General features: G+C 45.5%; 1 protein-coding gene across 2 annotated transcripts; it reads right to left on the bottom strand.

Moving 5' to 3' along the window:
- Positions 1 to 1,589: 1,589 nt before the first annotated feature.
- On the bottom strand, positions 1,590 to 10,889 carry LOC113842241 (zinc finger SWIM domain-containing protein 6-like). Of its 2 annotated transcripts, none has more exons than XM_038169681.2 (4): positions 9,591 to 10,889; positions 3,438 to 3,614; positions 3,192 to 3,338; positions 1,590 to 1,780 (listed from the first exon to the last, which is right to left on the bottom strand). In XM_038169681.2, the coding sequence occupies exons 1-4, from the start codon at positions 9,757 to 9,759 to the stop codon at positions 1,605 to 1,607; spliced, it is 669 nt and encodes a 222-aa protein (XP_038025609.1). In that variant the 5' UTR covers positions 9,760 to 10,889; the 3' UTR covers positions 1,590 to 1,604. The 2 variants fall into 2 exon arrangements, with proteins under 2 accessions (XP_038025609.1, XP_027304726.2); XM_027448925.3 differs by having other exon boundaries at positions 1,590 to 1,795; positions 9,591 to 10,877.
- Between the last annotated feature and the right edge of the window lie 15,722 nt (positions 10,890 to 26,611).

The raw sequence follows: 26,611 nt of genomic DNA, 5'->3' as shown, positions 1-26,611 counted from the left end.
TGAGGTTCAACAAGTCTAAATGCAGGGTGATGCACCTGGGTTGGGGCAATCCCAGAGGTGAGTACAGACTAGGAGAAGAACTCATTGAGAGCAGCCCTGTGGAGAAGGACTTGATGGATGAAAAGTTCGACATGAGTGCGTGTTTGCAGCCCAGAAGGCTAACTGCATCCTGGGCTGCATCAACAGAAGAGTGGCCAGCAAGTCAAGGGACGTTATTGTCCCCCTCTACTCAGCCCTTGTGAGGCCCCACTTGGAGTACTGCATCTAGGTGTGGAGCCCCCAGTACAAGAAAGATGTAGACGTGTTAGAGCGGGTCCAGAGGAGGGCCACAAAGATGATCAGAGGGCTGGAGCACCTCTTCCATGAAGAAAGGCTGAGAGCTGGGGCTGTTCAGCCTACAGAAGAGAAGGCTCCAGGATGATCTCATCACAACCTTTCAGTACTTAAAGGGGTCTTATAAAAGGGATGCAGAAGGACTCTTTACTCAGGTAGATAATGATAGGACAAGGGGGAATGGTTTTAAACTAAAAGAGGGAAGATTTACATTAGAGCTTGGAAAGAAATTTTTCACTCAGAGGGTGGTGAGGCACTGGAACAGGTTGCCCAGACAGGCTGTGGATGCCCCATCCCTGGCGGTGTTTAAGACTAGGTTAGATGAGGCCCTTAGGAACCTGATCTAGTGGGTGGCATCCCTGCCTATGGCAGGGGGGTTGGAACTAGATGATCCTTGAGGTCCCTTCCAACCCAGACCATTCTATGCTTCTATGATTCTATGAACACCCTGGGATGCATTAGGAGGAGTGTTGCCAGCAGGTCGAGGGAGTTGATCCTTCCCCTCTGTTCAGCACTGGTGAGACACATATGGAGTGCTGTGTTCAGTTCTGGGCTCCCCGGTACATGGACATACTGGAGCCAATCCAGTGAGGGGTCACAAAGATGAGTAAGGGACTAGAGCATCTCTATATGATCAGAGATTGGGACAACTGGGACTGTTTGGCCTGGAAAAGAGAAGGCTCAGGAATATCTTACCAATATGTACAAATATATGATAGGAGAGTGTAAAGAAGGCTGAGCCAGACTCTTCTCAGTGGTAACCTGTGACAGGAAAAGAGGCAATGGGCACAAACTGAAGCACACATTTCCATTTGAACATAAGAAAAGAATTTTTTACTGTGAAGGTAGAACACTGGAAGAGGTTGCCAAGAGAGGTTGTAAAGTCTTCATTCTTGGAGTTATTCAAAACCCAAATAGACACAGTCCTGGGCGATCTGCTGCAGCAGATCCTGCTCTAAGCAGGAACTTCCTTCCAACCTCAACAATTCTGTGATTTTTGTGATCTTCTGCAATGTCTCAGAAAAAGGACAGAGTAATATCTGTGGAGAGGGTTGCTACTATAAAGACTTATTTGCTTTTATTTCAGGCTCAAAATACAGAATTTTCTTCAAGAATGAATAACTGGTAATTTTGGAAGTGCTTTAAAAATTTTCCTTTAAACATTTTTTCTCCCTCATGTTTTCTTAGGGAAGGCAAATGTGAGTTCTTATACTATGAGAACACTGGCTTTGAAGTTAATTTAGAATGGAAAGGTAGAAAAATGCCTCTGGTTACTGAAGACATGTAAAAGATATCTTCCTTTGCACAGCCTTACCTGTGAAGTCTGAGAATCCATGGAAGCTCTCTTCATCCACCTTGCAGGCTTCCATCAGGCTACTGAAGAGGGTGCCAATTGGATCCAAAGGGTGTCCCACCAAACCTTCAAGATTCGTTATTGAGGTTACTCCTTTGTGGAGAAGTTCTATGTTAGAAAAGATGGAGGGAGGAGGGAGGGAAAGAGTGCATATTAGCCACTCTTTAGTTAGCCACTTTATTACTTAAAAGAGGAAGGAAAAAAAAAAAAAGAATGAAGGCAAAACGCCATTCAAACACTTGCAAAGCACATTATGGGTCAACAGTTTCAACTGTAGTGATTTTTTTTTTTTTTGAAATCTCTTACTCGCTACCAGGAAATCTTCTGAAAACATCTGCTGAAAAATGACAGCAAAGACTTTTTGACTTTTTTTTTTTTTTGTAATATATCCACATCTGTTTCCTGGCTCAAAAGATGTAGTGCCATTTTGTACGTTTTAAGTGAATCTGATGGCACTGAAATAAATGAAAATACTCTAAAATATGTTCCATTATCCCAAATAAAACATGAGCTTATTTTGCATCTAAATATTAATGAAATGATAAACTCAGGATGACAACTCCTTTAAAAAACTAAAAAGAATAAAAACATTAAATGTAGTATTCAAGAAAAAATTGTCTTTTAATTGAATCATGTTAATTTTGGCATTCTAAATTTTCAGTCAACAAACATACTTTGTTGGATACTTTACTTTGTAGCCCTCACCCATAGATCAGTTGGAACATGAAAAAAATCCTTTAGCACAATGAATTGAAGAAAGTATGTATTTGGTAAAGGTTATAGATTCCCCTGATCCCATTTTTTTACTAACAGTCTTATGGCACTAGCTCTCCTTTGACTCCAACCCCCAACTTTTTTCTCCTAAACATGTATATGCTACTGAACTATGGGAGATCAGTCTCATTATGGCTGATCATGTAAAAATTGTATACAAGCTATTATGGATGCTCTGCTTCTCTACCTACTACACACTAACTTGAAGATGCCTCTACTCACTCTCATTTATGGGGTATCACCTTCCTTAGTAACCACATGCATTATTTCAAAGCTTTAAAATGCTAGAAAGCCTGCTTCTTACCTAAATGTGTGGGGCTACAAAATGAAACAGCCATACTGTTGAACTGATTGCTCAGAAGGATAGGGCTGGGTGGGTTTTTTTGTTTGTTTGTTTGTTTGTTTTTGTTTGTTTTTTTTTTTGATGTTGTTGCTGTTTAGGAATCAACTGATATGAAATTTAAAAAAAAAAAGTAGATCTTTGTCTTACTAACAAATAGCATGTGCTATACATGACATGCAGAAACAAGTAATATTAACAAAAAAGATTATTCACGCTGACTTCTTACTGGTTCACTTATACGTTACATTACCACTATGATCATTTGCAATGGAGAGTTAAAGACACCTCATTGACTTTATAGTTTCAAAAACAGTTTTCTTATGCAAAGTTCCAAATGTTATCGTCATCTTGTCATGTCCTTTGCCCTCCTCTCTTCCCCACATTTACCTTTCTTCTGAGCCTGGAACATTTCCAGCTGTTTCTGCTGCTGCCTTCTTAGTGTATTAACAATAGCTATTGCCAGCCTCAGTGCTTCTCTTGGATATCCATGAGATCGTAATGCATCCACCCTCGCACAGGCTGTAGGAACATGTTCTAAAATGGAGAAAATAATTGAATGCCCCCTAAAATAATGCCATAGAAACTAAACAAAGTGGCAAGTCACAGAAACCTCTTTCCAGTTTAGCCACTTACCATGCCAGAGGGGCCACCCATGAGAGTCAAAGAGTGAGTTTTCAGTGTCGTCATGGTAACAGTAGTTGGTGTATAGGTTACTGCTGATAATGTGCTGTAAGTGGCTGTCCTGCCAGTGAAGATCGCATGCCTCAATGGCTCGAGTGAACACTGTCCGATGGGGCCTGTTCGATGAATCTGTCATTTTCAGAAGTTCAGAAAGCTTCATCAGCTTTTACTCATTCATATGTGAATAAGTCATTCACAGCGTTCTTGTCTTCTTCCTACTCACAACCCCCAACTGACGGCAGCCTGTCTTATCCCCCGTCTGCAAGAAGCAGGCTGCAGATGACATTTCACATCCTATTACTGAACAGGCTAGACAAAGTGTGCACCATTCACTCTGCATTCAAAAAGAGATCTATGGAACAGCAAGACTAATGCTAAACAGGGCTTTGCAAAGGGAACAGCTAAAGATGAAGGATATCTGACAGCTCTCCTGAGAACAAACTAGAAAGTATATGGCACAGCTACTCAAACATTCCCAACTTCTCTACTTCTGAGACCCAGAGCTGCAAGGACAAGGGATGGATGAACAGTGTATGAAGAACTCTGGGTCAGACGTGTTCTGCAGGGGTTTCCCTACATCGAGGCCCCTTCAAGGCAGATGAGGGAGCCGCCAGGACCCGGCAGCCCTCACGAGGGTGGCTGATGAGGCTTGGGTGGAGACAGGAGTGTCCCTCCTCTGTCATACAAAGGCAGCCCCTAAGGAGCGCGAGCGACCAGGAGTGTGGCTAACAGAGCAGGCAAACAGGGCTTGTCAGTCAGGGAGTGGTGTGGCAGTGTGTTCAGGCAGGGCATGCAGGGAGGGTGCTGAAGGTTGGACAGGTTGACTATGGAGCGATGGTATCCACCCAGCAGAAGACAGTGGCCTCACAGAGCTCAGCACACACCCACCACAGCTGATGCAGCCTCCCAGACAGAACTCCAGGGGGAACATGCTGCCACCGAGGTGTCAGGCTGCTGGGTGTGCCCTACTCTTATGCCACTACAGGATGACAGTAGAGAGCACAGCTCTGGGAGGTGTGCCCAGGTTGAAGAACTGCTTTGTCTGGTGGCAGAGCTTTGGGAGGAGGTGGGCAGGCTGAGGAGCGTCAGGGAGTCAGAGAAGGAGATTGATTGACTGGTGAGGTAGAGCTCTGCCATCCCTGCAGCAGGGTCCTCAGCCAGCCATAGCCACTGCTCAAGAAACAAAAGTTCCCCTACCCCCTTGCCAGAACGCAGACAGAAGGGATCTAATAAGAGACAGGGGGGAGTGGAAGCAGGATCCTGTTTGGCGTAGCAGGTGACCTCAGCAGCTGCCTACCTCACCTTCCCAGGTGCCCCTACACAACAGGAACGAGGTTCTGGAACTGTATAGGAAATCAAATGACAATGCGGATAAAGGTCCATCTATATTGAGGGAGTTGCCCAGGGCAAGTCAACCTATGTCCCACATAACAACAACCCCCACCAAGAAAAAAAGAACAGTTATAGTCATAGGGGATTCCCTTCTGAAGGGAACAGAGGGCCCGATTTGTTGTTCAGACCTGACCCATAAGGAAGTCTGCTGTCCCTGGGGCAGGGGTATGAGACATCATTCAGACAGTCACTCGTCTGGTAATAATCCCTCTGATTATTACCCTTTATTGTTTTTTCAAGTTGGCAGTGATGAGATGGCAAAGAGAAGCCAAAGAGCAATCAAAAGGGAATTTAGGGCTTTGGGGCAACTGGTTGAAGGATCAGGTGCACAGGTAGTGCTTTCCTCCATCCTTCCAGTAGCAGGGATCAATACTGAAAGGAACAGGTGAACCTATCTGATCAATACGTGGCTCCGAGGCTGATGCCACCAACACAGTTTCAAGTTTCTTGATCATGGGAAGGTCTACATGACACCAAGCCTACTGACTCCTGATGGAGATCACCTTTATCTGAGGGAGAAAAGGATTTTTGTCCAGGAATTATCAGGGCTGATCAACAGGGCTTTAAAACTAGATTCGAAGGGGGAAAGGGACAAAACCAGGCCCACCAGAGATAAGCTATGGGACTGGACACCAATTTTTGAGGAACTGCATGCTGGGGAGGCCCTTCAGTCTGCCCCACAAAGGGCAGAGTTGAATGAAAAACATCTCAAATGTTTCTATACATACACACGCAGCATGAGAAATAAGCATTTCAGCTCCCTGAAATGCTTGTATACTAATGCGCGTAGTATGGGAAACAAACAGGAAGAACTGGAGATCTGCGTGCAGTCGCAAGGCTATGATCTCATTGCAATCATGGAGACATGGTGGGATAGCTCACATGACTGGAATGCTGTCATGGAAGGCTACGTGCTTTTTAGAAAAGACCAGACAGGAAGGCGAGGTGGTGGAGTTGCTCTTTATGTGAGAGAGCAACTGGAATGTGTGGAGCTCTGCCTAGGGGTGGATGAAGAGCGAGTTGAGAGCTTATGGGTAAAGATTAAAGGGCAGGCTACCACAGCTGACGCTGTTGTGGGTGTTTGCTACAGGTCACCTGATCAGGAAGAGGAGGTGGATGAAGCCTTCTTCAGACAGCTCCAAGTAGCCTCTCAGTCACAAGCCCCGGTTCTCATGGGAGATTTCAACCACCCTGATATCTGCTGGGAAGACCACACAGCTGGGCACAAATAGTCCAGGAGGTTCCTGCAGTGCACTGATGACAAATTTTTGACACAGGTGGTCAAAGACCAACAATGAAAGGTGTGTTACTAGACCTTGTATTAACAAATGAGGAAGGATTAGTTGGAGATGTGAGGGTCAGTGAGCAGCCTTGGCCGCAATGACCATGATATGGTGGAGTTCAGGATCTTGCGAGGAGGAAGCAGGGCAAAAAGTAGGATTGCGACCTTGAACTTCAGGAGAGCAAACTTTGTCCTCTTCAGGGATCTACTTGAAAGAATTCCATGGGTTAGGTCCATGGAAGGAGGGGGGGTCCAAGACAGATGGTCAGTATTTAAGTATCACTTCCTCCAAGCTCAAGATTGGTGCGTCCCTATGAGCAAGAAGGCAAGCAAAGGGTACAGGAGATCTGCGTGGATGATCAGGAAGCTCCTGGCAAAGCTCAAAAAGAAGAAGGAAGTTTACAGCATGTGGAAAAGGGGGGCGGGCGACTTGGACGGAATATAGGGATGCTGTCAGAGTATGCAGGGATGCGACAAGGAAGGCCAAGGCCCATTTGGAATTAGATCTGGCAATGGATGTCAAGGACAACAAGAAGGGCTTCTTCAAATACATCAGTAGAAAAAGGAAGACTGGGGAAAATGTTGGCCCACTGCTGAATGGGGCAGGTGCCCTAGTGACAAATAATACAGAGAAGGCAGAGTTGCTGAATGCCTTTTTTGCTTCAGTCTTTACTGCTATGAAATCAGAAATCTCAGACCCTGGAGACAAGAGAGGAAGTCCGGAGAAAGGAGGACTTTCCCTTCTTTGAAGAGGCTCAGGTCAGAGATCATCTAAGCACACCTGACATCCACAAATCCATGGGTCCCAATGGCATGTACCCACAGGTGCTGAGGGAGCTGGCTGATGTTATTGCTAGGACCCTCTCCATCATCTTTGAAAGGTTGTGGAGAACAGGAGAGGTGCCTGAGGACAGGAAGAGAGCCAATGTCATGCCAGTCTTCAAAATGGGCAAGAAGGAGCACCTAGGCAACTACTGGCCAGTCAGCCTCACCACCATCCCTGGAAAGGTGATGGAACAGCTCATCCTGGAGGTCATCTCCAAGCATGTGGAGGGTAAGAAGGTGATCAGGAATTGTCAGCCTGGATTCACCAAGGGGAGTTCATGCTTAACCAATCTGCTGTCCTTCTATCATGAGATGACTAGATGGGTAGATGAGGGGAGAGCGGTGGATGTGGTCTACCTTGACTTCGGCAAGGCTTTTGACACTGTCTCCCGTAACATCCTCATGGGCAAGCTCAGGAAGTTCAGGCTAGATGAGTGGACGGTGAGGGGGATTGATAATTGGCTGAATGGCAGAACTCAGAGAGTTGTGCTTAGTGATGCAGAATCTAGTTGGAGGCCTGTAGCTAGTGGTGTCCCCCAGGGGTCAGTACTGGGTCCAGTGTTGTTTAACTTATTCATCAATGACCTGGACAATGGAAGAGAGTGCACCTTCAGCAAGTTTGCTGATGACACAAAGCTCGGAGGAGTGGCTGATACCCCAGAAGGCTGTGCTGCCATTCAGAGGGATCTTAACAGGCTGGAGGGTTGGCCGATAGGAACCTTGTGAAGTTCAACAAGGGCAAGTGCAAGGTCCTGCACCTGGGGAGGAATAACTCCAAGCACCAGTACAGGTTGAGGGGTGAGCTGCTGGAGAGCAGCTCTGCAGAGAGGGACCTCGGAGTCCTGGTGGATAGCAGGCTGACCATGAGTCAGCAATATGCCCTTGTGGCCAAGTTGTCTAACGGTATCCTGAGCCGTATTTGGAAGAGTGTTGCCAGCAGGTCGAGGGAGGTGATCCTCCCCCTCTACTCAGCCCTGGTGAGGCCACACCTGGAGTATTGTGTCTAGTTCTGGGCTCCCCAGTGCAAGAGGGACATAGAACTACTGGAGCGAGTTCAGAGGATGGCTACAAAGATGATTAGAGGACTAGAACTCCTGTCATACAAGGACAGGCTGAGAGAACTGTGCCTGTTTAGCCTGGAAGAGAAGACTGTGGGGAGACCTCATTAATGTATATAAATATTTGAGGGGAGGGCGTCAAGAGGATGGAGCCGGTCTCTTTTCAGCTGTTCCCAGAGACAGGACGAGAGGCAACGGGCACAAACTGAAGCACAGGAGGTTCCGAACATGAGGGGGCACTTCTTTACTGTGAGGGTGACAGAGTACTGGAACAGGTTGCCCAGAGAGGTTGTGGAGTCTCCTTCTCTGGAGATATTCAAAACTTGCCTGCATGCCATCCTGCGCAATGTGCTCTACATGATCTTAATTGGCAGGGAGGTTGGACTAGATGATCTTCAGAGGTCCCTTCCAACCTCGGCCATTCTGTGATTCTGTGTGACTTTCAGTCTTTCTCTTTGAAAAGTGATGTTAACTTTGAGCACTTGTTTAATTTTTTGTCATAAACATCTACAAATACTGTAGATAAAACAAGGTGCACTGAGGTCATGGGAGTGGCATAACCCTTACTGGGCATCTATCCATGGCAAAACCCCTCTGTCAATGTCATGTCCAAGTTGCCACTAGCCTGTCCAGGTTGGGCTGAACTTCAAGAAATCCAGAAAGCAAAAACCACCTCTTTAGGGAGTTATTTGGTGAATGAACTTCTAGCCCCAGCTAGCTGTGAGATTTCTAAAGGAACTCTCTAACTATTTCCTTCGGAGGTAATCTTACAAAAAAAAGGACCAATGTAAAACCCATCTAAATTCACATCTGCCCCTCCCTCCCCAACATTTAATTTTAACTTTACCATAATTATATGAAATATGTATCAAAATGCTGAGGGTTTTTGTTCAAGGGAAATGTCTTGTGTTTTCCCCAGTAGCAATCTTTGCTTAGAGAGGACTGGACAAGGCTTCTGCCAGATTTAATAATCACATTTTTTATTAGAAAGCATGATACTGAATATACAGAGACCTCCAAGAAGGCAGTGCTGCCTCTACACCCCCCCCTCCCCAACCTGGCAATGCAGAATGCACAACACAGAACAGATCCTATAAATGGCTGCTTTACTTTTTCACCCACTCAGTTTAATGCAGTTGCAACTGATCTCTCTTTAAATAGGTATCAAAGGCTTTGTAACTGCAAACAAAATAAAAATCCCAACACCAGAAGGGATACAAGATTGTAGTCAAGCAAAGAAACAAGCTTTTACTTTGACATACTTCAAGGACATTCCATTTACATGCAATAAGTATTCAGAAGGACCAAGTGAAAAGCTAGAGGACCTAACTAAACACAAATACTTGCTTTGAAAACATCGCAGCCCCGGCATGAAAAAAACAATTTATCCTTCCTGCAAGGAAGTATTAGTGAAAATAAATTTGGCTGGTCTGTCCTTAATAAGAAAGTTACTTGTCCCAGTCCCAGGAAAGAGTGCTGAATTCTGCAAGGCTAGAGTATATAAGACAGATGTTATATGTTGCAGTCAGTGCATATATTTAGGCTTACCTTGGTTAGCATTTTCACCCCGAGGCAAAGCATTGGTTAAATTGGGCACCTCGTTTCCATGGTTTCCATCTTCCCAGGGGCAAACATCCACACTGTTCCATTTTTTCAGCTGTTTTAGCCAACTGGCCTTCTGCTCCAACTTGCAGTGGGGATTTAAAACTATACACATCCATAGAGCACCTGATTTAAAAAAAAATCGCTAAAATATGTTTTCTATTAAAAATGCAGCAGTCAATGACTAATTGCAAACTTCTATACTGTAATATATTTTTTTCTCCCCTATACTGCTTACTTCCCAGCTACACCTAGCACCAGGCAGGCTGAATTCCTGACTCAGAATGTGGCCCATCTGAAGCAGCTGAAAGAATGTACCAATCCAACCTTCTAAATTAAAAGGCGTTAAGTTAGTCTTTTGTACCAGAAAAATCCAGAGCTCACAAAGCATGGTTCATCAGACAGGAGTATCAGTCAAAACCAAACAAGAATTCACATAAAGTTTCATAATGAAATTACCCAAGTTTTTCTTCTAATTTTTGTATCAGGAGTGAATGTTTTCTACAAACAAGAACTATGTATCTTCCAGCTTCACATTAGAGGAACCAAACAAGTACGAGTAAAACATGTATTTTGTAAACACATACTTCTACACTCAAAACCCAGCAAAAGTACTGCTGATCATGTAATTCTTTTTACAAACACATCTGGATCTCAGGGACACAGTAAACACTGGTTTTATGCAGTCTAATAGGGATATTTTTTACTGCAATTGCTTCAGTAATTTGGTTACACTTGAAAAAATTTATACATGTTCATTTTATAGAGCTCTAATTTACAGAAAGCTAGTTTGCTCTGACACATACCTTTTTTTTTTCTTTTTTTTTTTTTTTGCTACGTTTTTTATGTTTGCTATGCACACATACCATTACTTTAGAACCTGTTCCATGACACTATATAACATGGCAGGTATAAATACATCAGGGTTTCCAGCAACTATTTTCAAATTGAAAGATTTTTCTCTAAATCAGCTGTCTCTTCATCAGCATGAACTTTGACAGAAGCAAGAAGACATCTGAAAGCGCTATTTAGCAACAGTTCATTTTCTCATTAAGACCATGCCTTTTTGGCCTCCATACCAAAGAGGTCAAAGCCTCTTTGGTATGGAGGACGATGGCTGAAATATAAATATGGAGAGGCCTGGCAGATCGATTACATCACACTCCCTCAAACTCGCAATGGCAAGCGCCACGTACTTACAATGGTGGAAGCAACCACCGGATGGCCGGAAACATATCCTGTGCCTCATGCCACTGCCCGGAACACTATCCTGGGCCTTGAAAAGCAAGTCCTATGGCGACATGGCACCCCAGAAAGAATAGAGTCAGACAATGGGACTCACTTCCGAAACAACCTTATAGACACTTGGGCCAAAGAACATGGTATTGAGTGGGTGTATCACATCCCCTATCATGCACCAGCCTTCGGGAAAGTTGAACGATACAATGGCCTGTTAAAGACTACATTGAAAGCAATGGGCGCTGGGACGTTCAAAAACTGGGATACGCATTTGGCAAAGGCCACCTGGTTAGTCAATACTAGGGGATCTGCCAACCGAGCTGGACCTGCCCAATCAAACCTGTTACGTACTGTAGATGGGGATAAAGTTCCTGTAGTGCATGTAAGAAATATGCTGGGTAAGACAGTCTGGGCTACTCCTGCCTCAGGAAAAGGCAAACCCATTTGTGGAATTGCTTTTGCTTTGGGACCTGGATGCACTTGGTGGGTGATGCAAAAGCACGGAGAGGTCCGGTGTGTACCTCAAGGAGATTTAATACTGGGTGAGAATAGCCCATGAACTGAATTGTACCATGTTAATTAGTATATTATACTGTATGTTATCACTACCATGATTACTATAGGTGACTAATTAGAATGTATGGAAAAGAGTGTAACCTGAGCATGACATAAATGGTATGGAATAAGGGGTGGATAGATGTCCTGGTTTCAGTTAGAACAGAATTAATTTTCTTCCTAGTAGCTGGTGGAATGCTGTGTTTTGGCTTAGGATGAGAAGAGTGCTGATAACACCCCGACGCTTTAATTGTTGCAGAGCAGTGCTTATACCAAGCCAAGGACATCTCAGCCTTTTGCTCTGTCCTGCCAACGGGCAGGCTGGGGGTGCAGTAAGAGCTGGGAGGGGACAGACCCAGGACAGGTGACCCAAACTAGCCAAAGGGGTATTCCATACCATCTGACGTCATGCTAAACAATATATAGGGGTGGCTAGCCGGGGGGAGGGGGCTGGACTGCTCGGGGTTAGGCTGGGCATTGGTCAGCGAGTGGTGAGCAATTGCATTGTGCATCACTTGTTTGTACATATTATTATCACTTTCCTATTATCACCATTGTATTATTATTATTGTTATTATTATTTTTGTTATTATTATTTTCCTGTCTTATTAAACTGTCTTTATCTCAACTCACGGGCTTCACTTTCCATTTCTCTCCCCCGTCCCAGAGAGGGAGGGGGGAGGGTGAGCGAACGGCTGCGTGGTGTTTAGCTGCCGGCCGGGTTAAACCACGACACTTATAGACTACAAGAGATTTAGAGAATATGCTTAAACTACAGGCTGGAAAAAAAAGAATGAAAATACACCTGGTTCTTCCAGGATAATAAAATTTTCACATTCAAGTACTCTTTTGCTTACTAAGAATGCAAACTAGATACCCAGAGAACAGGCCATCACATTACATTCATTCCTAGAGTAGTTTGGCATGTTGATACGCCAAAACACAGGACCCAATGGAAACAGAGCCTGATCCTTAAGGTTGCAAATCCCCAGATATTCTGAACACTATGGAATGGGGAAGTAATAGCAAAGAAATCTGAACACCTCAAGAAAATAAGATACGGTACAGTGCAGAACACCAGAGGGAGATGCTGCACTAATGCAAATTATTGATGCACATTTACAGTACAGCAAAACTTTTTTATTATTATTTTTTCTTTTTAAAGCATCTGAAACTTTTCATGGGAGTGAGTAAAGCCAATACTGTTTTTAAAAACATTTTAAAATCAAATCATATGACTTTCTATTAGAAAACCTCTTCAACAAGCTTCACTCCCCAAACAGTCAAATTACAAATGTTTCTTATTATTAAGCGACAGCACTGCTCAAGAGAGAAGGAATATATTTCTTGCAATCTGCAAAACAAAAGATGGAGGATATTGGAAAGCCTTAGAGAACAGTTAACTTGGATTTATTTACTTATTTATTTTCAAAATCAAGTATTACTTGAAGGCATTGAAGAGACATCACACCTCTTAGCATCTTAAAAAAAAAAAAAAAGCCAATTTAATACTTTGTAGCCAGATTCCCAGTGCTTTCAGACTGAAGCAAACAAAAAATAGACTATCTTAACTACATTTTGGAAGCATTTCAGTCATAGGCAGAACACACACTACTGATTAAGCAATGCCCCTGCAAAACAAGTAGCCTTTTATTTTTCTGTGTTTCAAACACTACTAGAGAAAAAGGAATTAACTCGCCTTCTTCAGAAGCTCCACTATGCATACAGTGCATCTAGTGGACAGGAAAGGGAAGAGAGAGCCAAAAGTGCCAAAAACCTTTAAAAACTTATTTCATTTAAAGAGGGAAACTATGTCAATCATAACTACATTGTTAGCAGTTCATCTCTGAAACCTAGGCAATTTTTATGCAAATGAAGCACAAGGACAAGTGTATTTGTGAACCCCACACAAACCACTTCACATTTCAATAGAACCCAACTGCACCCTGCTCCCAGCGACTTCAGAGGAAGCCGTGTATGCATCTGAGCTCGCTGAGGCCCTTGTGCAGCTTTCAAGGCTGCCCTATTGCCTGCAGGATGAGGGGTGCAAGACAAATCTACTCCTCTGAGAAGAGAAGGGAACAGAAAGAGCATTGCGCTCAACTCCTGTAGCATTACAAAGGCCACCATCTGGGAGAAGGAAGCATAATGCCAATAACCCTACACTCTTCAGCCTATTTGGGTTTCTGGTTTTTCTTGTTGTTGTTTTTTTTTTTTTTTCTTCCCCCTAGTGAGTGTGCACTTTCCTGTATTCATATTTCTTTCTCCTCCTCCCCAAGCGCCTTCACTTCTCCCCTAACATCAGCTCCATTCTGGCTCCTTCCATTCAGTGGTTCCCGTCTGGCTTCTAGCACTGAAAAGTCTGAGGAAAACATTCACTTCCTCCCAATTTTATTTTTATGCCCAACGGCATCCTGGCTTGTATAAGAAGCAGTGTGGCCAGCAGGGCTAGGGAAGTGATTGTCCCCCTGTACTTGGCTGTGGTGAGGCCGCACCTCGAGTACTGTGTTCAGTTTTGGGCCCCTCAGCTAAAGGAGGACATGGAGGTGCTCGAGCGAGTCCAGAGAAGGGCAACGAAGCTGGTGAGGGCTTCGTTGAAAACAGGCTGGCCCTGTTTTCATAGCAGCAGAGCAGCCAGTTGACAATGTGCTCACCTGGATGACAGCTGAAATCTTTTTGCATAACTCATAGCTCATCCTGGAATGGGGATTGGATAGTTACTGCTCCTTTTATGATATCTTCCTCTTCATCTTCCTGTTCCTTTAATGACTCAGCCACTTTGGAGTAGCCTGCCTCATCTTCTTCTTCCTCCCGAGTAGGCGTTCCTTTCCTTTCTAAACAACCTGAATTTCTCATCCATTGTTTCATCTTGCATATAGGGGAAACTAATAATGGCACAGATTGGTTTTCTGGACCAGCCTTGGGACCTGTCACAGTGGTTGGAGTGGCTGCTGGGTCTGTCGCAGGGGATGGAGTGGCACTGATTATGGCTCGGTAAGGATAGGCCAAGTCCCAGCACATTGCATTTATTTGCGTCTCTCTGGGATTGCCAGAGTGATGACACACATTGTTCAAGCATTCTGACTGTTTTAGGATTCTGTACTTTTTCAGGGGTGAAGTTCCAAAGCACTGGAGGTGCCTGGTGTTCTAGGTGTCAGCCCATATCATCCCACATTTCCTGCCACTCATAACTATTCTGCCTCAGGACAATTCTGCCTCAGGACAGAACTCTGGATGGCATTCTTAAGTAGTTGTTTTGCCATAAACAAAGGCCAAAATACATTCAGGAGACATAACAATGGGAGCATGCAGGTTTGAATATTCCAAGGATATTCAAAATTCTCAAGGGTTATTGTAACTAGCCTGGAGGAGAATGGGAAGGTGAAGGAGAAAGGCAAAGTGAAGAAGCACAGGGAAGTATCCGCCCTTGTATCCCCCATAGATCCACTCCCTAAGAAGAAAAGGAAAAGACTGTAATTATTAATAGTCTCCAAAAGATGATTCCTGAAGTATGAAGATGACAGCGATGCTGAGTGCAAATACGAGATTAGTCTCATGGCCAGTAATTTTATCATATCTTTATACTGTACAATTATATGGGGTGACTGGTCGGGGTGTGGGGCAGACAGCTTCTCAGGTACGAGCTGGGCATTGGTCAGTGGGTGGTAAGCAATTGCATTTTACATTTATCTTGAAATATTTGGTTCTTTGCCACCTTTATTCATCTTAGAAGGTTTTCTAACCACCTCACTTTCCTAGTAAAGGCTTCTTCTTATTTCCATCTTACACTTATTCATGTTGATCTCACAAATTAGTTCTTGGCCCAGCATTGTCCTTTTGCCTGCAAAAGGTATGCCCAAATGGAGGACCTCCTGCAGCAGGTGGCCAAGCTGCAGGAAGCAGTGAGAAGGCTGCATAGCATCAGAGAGGCTGAGACAGTTGGATTCTAGGACAGTCTGCAGAGGACACACAGCCCACAGCCAAACAGCCCAAAACTCCCTCACTGACACTCACAGAAGGGAGGGGGGGCAATAACACTGGAGGATGGAAACTGGCAACCACAATGACCAACAGGGAGAAGAGTCTCCCCCCAAAACTTGAGGTGCCCGTACAGAACCACTTCACCCCTCTGCTGGCTGAAAAGGAAAGACCTGCTGCAGGGTAGAGCTGAGTAAGACAGCCTGGTCTGCTCCCCATGTAACTAGTCCAACTAAGAAAAGGCAACAGGTGATAGTAGTAGGAGACTCTCTTCTGAGAGGTACAGAGGCACCCACCTGCCGTCTTGATCCGCTCTTGAGGGAAGTCTGCTGCTTACCAGGGGCTCGCAGGACTGGTGTCACAGACAGGGGATCAGCTACTTAGACCATGGGACTCACTTTTGAGAAACCTGGTCTGCTGGGGGATGATGGGGTCTATCTGTCAGAGAAGGGGAAGAGCATCTTCGATCACAGGCTTGCCAAACTGGTGGAGAAGGCTTTAAACTAGAGTTGCCAGGGGAGGGGAACCTCAATCCATCCCGTGCATCCCAGTTTGATGCCAGTGTCAGCAATAGATGTCCAGAACCTGGAGAATGGGCATGGGTCAGCAGGAGAGCACCTGAAGAGCAGCACAAGGGAATTCCAGCCATTCCAGACAGTGTCAGCTTCATCAGGGGCCCAACTTAAATGTCTCTAGGTTAACACAGGCAGCATGGGGAATAAACAAGAGGAGTTAGAGATGTACACATGCCTGCAGGGCTATGACCTCATTGGTATTATGGAGACTTGGTGGGATGGCTCTATTATAAATGAGATCTCAACTCAATCTGAATTTTGTAATATTTATAAAACAAATATTTCTAAAAGGTATAAAAGGCAAGTAAACAGCGCTGGGTATGCGGGGAGTCTATGCTCCACCAACATGCACACACGAACATCAAACATTCTAAATATACAGAACACTGCTTTACACACTAAACCCGTGTATGCCTATACATATGTACAACCAGGAAAGGTAACAAACAGTCCTCTAAGTTCCATGACTTAACAGTATCCATTTTCCATTCCTTTTCTTCAGGCCTTATGTATCCTGTACTTCCCAGATCGGAGAAAAAGCATATCCATCTCCTTTTCAAGGCCAATGAGGCCTGGGTCAAAAGGCACGTTTGGGTCAACAGGGGGGCGTAACAGCAAAAGCCTTCGATGGCTGTAGCAGCAGAGGGGCCCATGGCGTAGCAGTCGATCAGTAAAGGAGCCCGCAGCTCCCTCACTGTCTGGCAAACCACACGTTTCTGATTGTGGCCCCACACGGCTCTTTAAGGCCTCAGAGATTGCTCGCCAGGTGCCGAGCAATCCCACTGCAACCTTGCCATTTTTAGTTGCAGAGTCCCACACCTTGACCTCAGTTTGGTCCCATATTTCAGGCTCATAAACTGTCCGATTGTTAATAAGGAGAATAAGCTGTAAGGTTACCAGGACAGTCTTTGTTTCTAAGGACATATGATTCCCCATAATGCGCAACTGCTTACCAGCGAGGGGCAGTTGTGTGCACAGGTCCGCTTCTCTCAGCTCGAGCTTCTCTCCAGCTCCAGTGCGCCTATTTCCAGCGACTTTCTGTACTAGCTTCTCTGAGCAGTTTGCTGAGTCTGGCCGTACCTATCTTCATGAGGCAATCAAAATGCCTGTTCCCGTCCTGGTCTCCATTCTGCCAGCCTGTTTCTCTTCACTTCTTTTTCCTGCTTCTTTATTGATGACATAACTTCATAATGCTGCCTTTTTTTTTTTTTTTCTTCCTCTTCTTCTTTCTTGAGGGCAGGCTCCCCTCTTATACCCTTCTCTCCACAGCAGTTCTTTTCAAAACAACTTTTCATTGGTCAAACAAAGTTGAATGTAACAACAACAGCAAACACCCAGAAACATCCATGCCTTAATGGCTGGAGAACAAGAGACAATCTGGAGAACAAAAAACCCTGAGACTGCATGGAGTCTCCTGAATCACCCTTCTTTGTTCCCTCTAAACTCTTTTACATTCCTGATGGCCTCATCGTTAAGAGTCTAATGTTATCTCAGTCATGGGGCTTTCCAACCCCCATGGCCACATTCCCAAATCTCCCCCTTCTTTATTAATATCAACCATTTTCTCGACAGGAATTCCCACTCCATATTGTGAGAAACACTCCGTAGCCAATAACTTAGGCTCAGGCGAGGATCTCAGTGGAGTAGTAATTTATTTGCGATTGCAATGGCGGGCGCCCCACAAGCAGGAGAGAGCGCATCTACTAGTTCCAAAACACAGTTTATATACCTTTTGATGGCAGGACCCTCCCCTGTTTCCCCACTGAGTGGGTAATCCAGGTTCACAATCTATCTGATGCTTCACAAACAATGCATGGCCTTCAGTTGCCGGCCTGCTAAATTTCAAATTTCTTTTGACATTTTTACTGCTTGAAGTGGTAATGTTTCTTCACTTATCTGACTTGACTTGACACCGTGATTTTCACCTAATTGTCCTAAGGAGTCTGGTTGTCTGCATTTTACTAGGTCGCCTGCTAAACTTTCTTATCACTGTAAGCATATCTCAGTACCACATTCCCTCCTTCTAAACAATGTAACTCTGCAAAAACAACATTTCTATTCCCACAATATATAACAGCTCCCATTACTGAAGTATTAGGATGGAAGGATACAGGCTCTTTAAGAAGGACAGGCAGAGGACACAATGAGGGGGGCATCATCCTCTATGTCAATGAGCAGCTGCAATTCATGGAGTTCTGCCTTGGGATGGATGTGGAGCTGACAGAGAGCTTATGGGTCAAGAGGGCAGGGACAGGGGACATTATAGAGGGAGTATGCTACAGGCCATCAGATCAGGAAGACCAAGCAGATGAGGCCCTCTATAGACAGATAGAAGTAGCCTCACATTCACAAGCCCTGGTCCTCATGGGGGACTTCAACCACCCCAATATCTGTTGAAGGGACAGTGCAGCAGGGCATAGGCAATCCAAGAGGTTTCTGGAATGCAATGATGACAACTTCCTTCTCCAAGTGATAGAGCAGCCAAGGAGGAGAGGTGCTATGTTGGACCTCATTCTCACTAACAAGGAGGGGCTGGTGAAGAATGTGAAACTCAAGGGCAGCCTTGCTTGCAGTAACCATGAAATGGTGTGGTTTTGCATTCAGAGGGCAGTGAGGAGGGAGCACAGCAAGCTCACTACCCTGGACTTTGGGATAGCAGACTTTGGCCTCTTCAGGGATTGGCTTGATAGAGTATCATGGGACAAAGCCCTGGAGGGAAAAGGGGACGAAGAAAGATGGTTAATATTCAAGGAGCACCTTGTCCAAGCTCAGGAGGGATGCATCCCAACAAAGAGGAAATCAGGCAAAAACACCAGGAGGCCTTCATGGATGAACAAGGAGCTCCTGACCAAGCTTAAAAAGAAAAAGGAGGCCTACAGAGAGTGGATGCAAGGGCAGACAGCCTGGGAGGGATATAGAGACATTGAGCAACCAGGCACTGGGTTAGAAAAGCCAAAGCCTGTCGGATAACCCGACCAAAACCCCGGGGACAAATGGACACAACGACCAGCGTTCTGTGCCGTAAGCCAATTTATTACTGCGTGACATTATCTTATATAGTGTCAAAGCGTCCCGCCCAGGAACCCACCCACTGTGCTCGCAGGCACCCCAGACACTTCCCCTTGTGCACGCAGGCACAACCCAGAATAATCCCACAAAAGCCCATTTAGAATTAAATTTGGCCAGGGACATCCAGGGCAATAAGAAAGGGTTCTATAGGCACATTGCTGATAAAAGGAAAACTAGGGAAATGTGGGCCCTCTTTGTAAGGAAAGGGAATACCTGGTCACCTGGAATATGGAGAAGGCTGAGGTACTTAACGACTATTTTGCCTCATTCTTCACCGGCAAGAGCTGCAGCCACATATATTGGTCTAGGACAAGTCTGAGATTTAATACTTTGATATAAGTTAAAGCTACTTTGATATAAATCAGTTTTATTACACAAGCTGCTCAGTTGTTTCTCAATGACCCCATCCAACAGTTCAGACAAATTCAGTCCTTTCACAGATGATAATGCCTCTCACCAATGTTCACACCCTTATTTGTGTATTTCCATATCACAGAATCACAGAATTGTAGGGGTTGGAAGGGACCTCGAAAGATCATCGGGTCCAACCTCCCTGCCTAAGTAGGTTCCTTAGAGCAAGATGCCCAGGTAGGCATCCAGACAGGCCTTGAATATCTCCAGAGAAAGAGATTCAACAAACTCCCTGGGAAGCCTGTTCCAGTGCTACGTCACCCTCACCGTGAAGAAGTTCTTTCACATGTTGGTGCGGAACTTCCTGCGCTCCATCTTGTGGCCATTACCCCTTGTCCTGTCCCCGCAAACAACTGAAAAGAGGTTGGCCAAATCCCTCTGTCTCCCACAGTTAAGATATTTGTAAGCATTAATAGGATCCCCTCTCAGTCTTCTTTTCTCAAGGCTGAGCAGACCCAGGTCTCTCAGCCTTTCCTCATAAGGAAGATGCTCCAGGCCCCGTATGATCTTTGTTGCCCTCCGCTGGACTCTGTCCAGAAGATCCCTGTCTTTTTTTGTACCGGGGAGCCCAGAACTGGACACAGTACTCCAGGTGAGGCCTGACCAGGGCAGAGTAGAGGGGGAGGTTTTCAGCGAGAAGCTGAAACGTCCTTGGCTTAGTGTAAGCACTGCTCTGCAACAATTAAAACATCAGCATGTTATCAGCACTCTTCTCATCTTAATCCAAAACATAGCACCCTACCAGCTACTAGGAGGAAAATCAGCTCTGTCCTAATTGAAACCAGGACATATATCCACCTTATTCCATACCATTTATGTCATGCTCAGGTTAGACACCCTTTCCAATACATTCCAATTAATCACCATTTTCATCTATGGTATATAGAATGTCCACTGAGTTTGCATAGTCCATGACTGATTTTGGGCTCCACCTTTCACAGCAGTCTTTCAGGGCAGAAGAGATGGTGTGTGATGTTGGACTGTCACACGTTGAAGCCCGTTCTCATTCCATCACATCTCTGTGCTTGTCCATTTCTATCACAATTCATTCATTATTATCTGCGTGACTGTTACTGTGATACCATTAAAAGGATATTGACATATAGCAATCGTGGTAGTGATGACATACAGTATTATATAATAATTAACATAAAACAATTCAACTCATGGGCTATTCTCACCCAGTCTTAAATCCCCTTGAGGCACACACCAGACCTCCCCATTCTTTTGCATTACCCACCAAGTGCATCCAGGTCCCTGTATGAAAGCAATCCCATGAATGGGTTTGCCTTTTCCTGAGTGTTGGGTCTGTCTGGGATGGAGTCACCTTTCCCTGCAGCAGCCCACACAGTGCTGTGCTCTGCACTCGTAGCTGGAACAGCACTGATATCACTCCAGTGTTGTGGCTATTGCTGCGTAGTGCTGGCACAGCATCAGGACTCCTTCCAAGCCCCCAAGAGCCAGCAGGCTGGGGGTGGGCAAGTGATGGAGAGGGGACATTGCCAGGGCAGCTGACCTAAACCAACCAAAGGGATATTCCATAACACCTGATGTCACACTCAGCAATAAAAAGGGGGACTATCGTGGGGGAGGGGGCTGCTCCTCTTGAACAACTGCTATGCGTTTTGAGGCCCTGCTTCCCAGGACATGGCCGAACATCGCTCGTTGGTGGGAAGTAGAGAATAATTTTTTTTTCCCTCTCTCTGTGCTTCCGCACGGACTTACTGTTTCTTTTGTTTCTTTTTTTTTCCCCATTCCCTTTCCTTTTAATTAAACCTTTCTCATCTCAAACCTCGAGTAAAACCACCACACTGAGACAGGGGTAGCCCAGACTGTCTTACCCAGTATTGCTTAATGACCACAGGGACACCGGGGTTCTTTTAGGATCAGTAACTGCTACTTCTTTACTGATGACATAACATCATCTCTCTCTTACTGAGGGCCTAACTTCAGCTCATATTGAGGGCATAACTTCATTCTCCTTGTTTCATCCCCATCTGGAGGACAGGCTCCCTTCTTATACTATTTGCCCCACAGCGGTCCTTTTCTACTCACTATAAATTGGTCAACAACTATGACTGGCAACCGCAAAAAACCAGAAAACTCCATGCCTTAACGGTTGGAGAACAAGCAACCAAGACAGCAAGGTGTCTCCTGAATCACCCTTCTTTGTTCCCTGTAAACTCTTTACATTCCTGATAGCTTCATCGTTAAGAGTCACCAACCATGGGGCTTGTCGACCCCCATGGCCACACTCCCACAACCTGGCATGTTTCTTATGTGCACTACAGGAACTTTATCCTATTCTACTGTAGGTAACAGGTTTGATTGGGCAGGTCCAGCTCGGTTGGCAGATCCCCTAGTATTGACTAACCAGGTGGCCTTTGCCAAATGCGTATTCCAATGCTTGAATGTCCCAGCGCCTATTGCTTTCAGTGTAGTTTTAACAGTCCATTGTATCGTTCAACTTTCCCGAAGGCTGGTGCATGATAGGGGATGTGATGCACCCACTCAATACCATGTTCTTTGGCCCAAGTGTCTATAAGGCTGTTTCGGAAATGAGTTCCATTGTCTGACTCTATTCTTTCTGGGGTGCCATGTCGCCATAGGACTTGCTTTTCAAGGCCCAGGATAGTGTTCCGGGCAGTGGCATGAGGCACAGGATATGTTTCCAGCCATCCGGTGGTTGCTTCCACCATTGTAAGTACGTGGCGCTTGCCATTGCGAGTTTGAGAGAGTGTGATGGAATCCATCTGCCAGGCCTCTCCATATTTATATTTCAGCCACCGTCCTCCATACCAAAGAGGCTTTGACCGTTTGGCTTGCTTGATTGCAGCACATGTTTCACAGTCATGAATAACCTGTGCTATGGCATCCATGGTCAGGTCCACCCCTCGATCACGAGCCCATCTGTATGTTGCATCTCTACCTTGATGGCCTGAGGTGTCATGGGCCCATCGGGCTATAAATAATTCACCTTTATGCTGCCAATCCAGGTCCACCTGAGCTACTTCAATCATAGCAGCCTGATCCACCTGCTGGTTGTTTTGATGTTCTTCAGTAGCCCGATTCTTGGGCACATGAGCATCTACATGGCGTACCTTTACAACCAGGTTCTCTACCCGAGCAGCAATATCTTGCCACAATGCAGCAGCCCAGATGGGTTTGCCCCTACGCTGCCAGTTGTTTTGCTTCCATTGCTGTAACCATCCCCACAGGGCATTTGCTACCATCCATGAATCGGTGTAGAGATAGAGAACTGGCCATTTTTCTCGTTCAGCAATGTCTAAAGCCAGCTGAATGGCCTTCACTTCTGCAAACTGACTTGATTCACCTTCTCCCTCAGCAGCTTCTGCAACTCTTCGTGTAGGACTCCATACAGCAGCCATCCATTCTCCAAATGGAAGTTACCTGGGTGGCTGGAAACATACCCTGTAAACCATGCCACAGCCCGAAACACTATCTTGGGCCTGGAAAGACAAGTGCTGTGGCAACATGGTACACCAGAGAGAATTGAGTCTGACAATGGGAGTTTCCGAAACAATCTTGTCACCTCCTGTGCCAAGAGGCATGGTATTGAGTGGGTGTACCACATCCCTTATCACCCACAAGCCTCTGGGAAGGTTGAGAGGTACAATGGACTGTTAAAGACTATGTTATGAGCATTAGGTGCTGGGACATGGAAACAATGGGACATAAATCTACCAGAAGCCACTTGGCTAGTTAACAACAGGGGGTCTGACAGCTGTGCTGGTCCTGCCGAAACAAAACCCCTAAACACTGTTGGAGAAGCTAAAGTCCCTGTAGTGCATGTAGGGAAGTGGATGGGGAAGGTGGTGTGGGTTTTTCCTGCCTCGGGAAAAGGCAAACCCACTCGTGGGATTGTCTTCGCCCAAGGACCAGGGTATACCTGGTGGGTCATGCAAAAGAATGGGGATATCAAGTGTGTGCCTCAAAGAGATTTAACCTTGAGAGAAAACTAATCTGTAATCTAAGTTACATGTTGTAGGAAGATGCACCAGGATCAATGACAGGTTAACTTTGCAAGGAACCGGGCAGTGCAACAAGGACTTGAGCTAAGCTGGTGCTGGCATCCAGACATCCACCTCAGCCTGCCCGGAGTGACCACTTTAGCAGATGAAGACCAAATTGTCAACAGTTCTTATGAACATCTTCCAAGAGAAACCTATAGAATGAAAAGATACACCTGCCTATTAATCCTGTCCTGTTAAATCCTTGTCCCATTAAAGGACAAGGAATAATGGTGATGAGAATACTTATATGTTAAAGTATGGGGATCTGAGTGTGACACAAATGTTATGGAATAAGGGGTGGAGGTTGTACTGGGTCTGGCTGGAATGTTAACTTTCCCGGAAGCAGCCCATACAGTGCTATACTCTGCACTTGGAACAGCAGTTATCACACCAGTGTTGTGTCTACTGCTGAGCAGTGCTGGCCCAGCATCAGGCCTCTCTCTAACCCTCCTAGGGGGTGGGCAAAAAGTGAGAAAGGAACATCACCAGGGCAGCTGACCTAAACCAACCAAAGGGATATTCTATACCATATGATGGCAATACAAGATGGAAACAGGAAGAAGAGGGGAGGGGTGGGCTCTCGTTGTGAAAACGTTGGTCTTCCTCCCGAACACCGGCTACGTGCATTGAGGCCCTGCTTCAAGGACGTGTGTCCAGTTCTGGGGAGCCCAGAACTGGACACAGTACTCCAGGTGAGGCCTGACCAGGGCAGAGTAGAGGGGGAGGATCACCTCCCTTGACGTGCTGGCCACGCTCCTTTTAATGCACGCCAGGATCCCATTGGCCCTCTTGGCCTCCAGGGCACACTGCTGGCTCATGGTCAACCTGTCGTCCACCAGGACCCCCAGGTCCTTCTTCTCAGAGCTCCTCTCCAGCAGGTCATCCCCCAGCCTGTACTGATACGTGCGGTTGGTCCTTCCCAGGTGCAGGACTCTATACTTGCTCTTGTTAAACCTCATTTGGTTTCTTCCTGCCCATCTCTCCAGCCAGTCCAGGTCTCGCTGAATGGCAGCACAGCCTTCTGGCATGTCAGCCACTCCTCCCAGCTTTGTGTCATTGGTGTACTTGCTGAGGGCAGACACTATTCCCTCATCAGGGTAATCAATGAAGATGTTGAACAAGACCGGACCCAGCACCGACCTCTGGGGAACACCGCTAGTCACAGGTCTCCAGCCAGACTCTGCTCTTCCGATCACCACCCTCTGAGCTCGGCCAGTTAGCCAGTTCTCAACCCACCTAACTGTCCACACCTCTATCCCACACTTTCTCAGCTTTGCTATCAGGATATCATGGGAGACAGTATCAAAAGCCTTGCTGAAGTCAAGGTAGATGACATTCTCTGCTCTCCCCCCATCATGGAAGGCCACGAGGTTGGTCGAGCACGACTTCCCTTTGGTGAATCCATGCTGACTACACCTCATAACCTTCTTCTCTTCCAGTTGCTTGGAGATGGCATCCAGAACAAGCTGTTACAACACCTTTCCAGGGACAGACGTGAGACTGACTGGCCTGTAGTTTCCCGGATCCTCCTTCTTGCCCTTCTTGAAGATTGGAGTGACATTGACTATCCTCCAATCTTCAGGTACCTCTCCTGCTCTCCAGGACCTTTCAAAGATGATAGAGAGTGGTTCGGTGATCACCTCTGCAAACTCCCTTAGCACACACAGATGCATCCCATCAGGGCCCATAGATTTGTGTGCATTGACCCCTCTCAGACGCTCCCAAAGCACTGTCTCGTCAACCAGGGGGGATCCCTCAATTTCCCAGACCCTTTCTTCTCCCTCCAGGGTTGAGGAGTCCCAGGGGAAGTCCTTGAAGCAAAGACTGAAGCAAAGAAAGCATTCAGCCTTCTCGGCATCTCCCATTACCACGACACCCCCTTCATTCAGCAAGGGACCCACATTATCCCTAGTCTTCCTTTTACTGTTTACATACTTTAAAAAAAACTTCTTATTATCCTTTATATCTTTTGCAAATAGGCATTTGGAGATAGGCATTTATCTTTTTTGCAAGCATTCTCCATACTATCCATCCATTGAGGAACCTTGACCTGTTGCCACATTCTTTTTTTTTTTCTTTTTTTTTTTTTTCTTTTTTTCTAAACTTCATTTTCTGATCCTTGTATGCCAAGACCCAAGGAGGAGACTGTCTTTCTCTGTCTTTAGTCCATTCCAAGTATTTTAAGGCAGGCATGTATGTCCAGCCAAATTTCAACTACTTTACAAAGGAGAAGATGAGTTATGTAGCAGATCCAACAGGCTCTTCAGGGAGCTGCTGTATAAATAAATAAACAGCATAATAATTGCTCTTGATGTCACATCAGAGATGTCACTGGACACTCAATAAGGTAAGGGCTGGTCAGCTTAATCTTACAGTCTTTTTCCTTGCTTAAATGTCACAGAGTGACACTACTTAAACAAAAAAGAGATGTATTGTACTGGGTCTGGCTGGGATGTTAACTTTCCCTGCAGCAGCCCATACAGTGCTGTGCTCTGCACTTATAGCTAGAACAGCAGTGGTGTCACACCAGTGTTGTGTCTGCTGCTGAGCAGTGCTGGCACAGCATCAGGCCTCTCTCTAACCCTCCTAGGGGGTGGGAAAAAAAAAGTGAGAAAGGAACATCACCAGGGCAGCTGACCTAAACCAATCAAAGGGATATTCTATACCATATGATGGCAATACAAGATGGAAACAGGAAGAAGAGGGGAGGGGTGGGCTCTCGTTGTGAAAACGTTGGTCTTCCTCCCGAACACCGGCTATGTGCGTTGAGGCCCTGCTTCAAGGACGTGGTCAATCATCGCTCATTTGTGGGAAGTAGAGAGTAATTTCTTTCCTCTGCACTTCCACATAACCTTTATTTGTTTTGTTTGTTTTTCCTTTCCCCCCCCTTTTCCCCTTTCCCCTTTTTTCCCCTTTAGTTAAATTGTTTAGTTAATAATAATCTTTCCTTAATAATTATTATTATTCTTTCCCTTTAATTAAAATATCCTTATCTCAACCCATGAGTTGTTCTTTCCTTTACTTCTTCCCCTCCTCATCTAAGGAGGGGGAGTGAGAGAGCGGTTGTGTTTATCTGCCTAGCACGGTAAAACCACCACATGTAACT

This window comes from Anas platyrhynchos, chromosome W, assembly GCF_047663525.1.
Source record: "Anas platyrhynchos isolate ZD024472 breed Pekin duck chromosome W, IASCAAS_PekinDuck_T2T, whole genome shotgun sequence".
Classification (NCBI taxonomy): Eukaryota; Metazoa; Chordata; class Aves; order Anseriformes; family Anatidae; genus Anas; species Anas platyrhynchos.
The sequence above is the reverse complement of the archived record's forward strand: the minus strand, read 5'-3'. Positions and strand labels throughout refer to the sequence as shown.

What these genes read in the sequence shown, in the direction of transcription:
- LOC113842241 (XM_027448925.3), bottom strand. Translation starts at nt 9,759, where the DNA reads ATGTGTATAGTTTTAAATCCCCACTGCAAGTTGGAGCAGAAGGCCAGT. An exon ending in GGGTGAAAATGCTAACCAAG is followed by an intron (nt 3,615 to 9,590) that starts GTAAGCCTAAAT and finishes TGAAAATGACAG; the next exon opens with ATTCATCGAACAGGCCCCAT. An exon ending in TGGGTGGCCCCTCTGGCATG is followed by an intron (nt 3,339 to 3,437) that starts GTAAGTGGCTAA and finishes TCTCCATTTTAG; the next exon opens with AACATGTTCCTACAGCCTGT.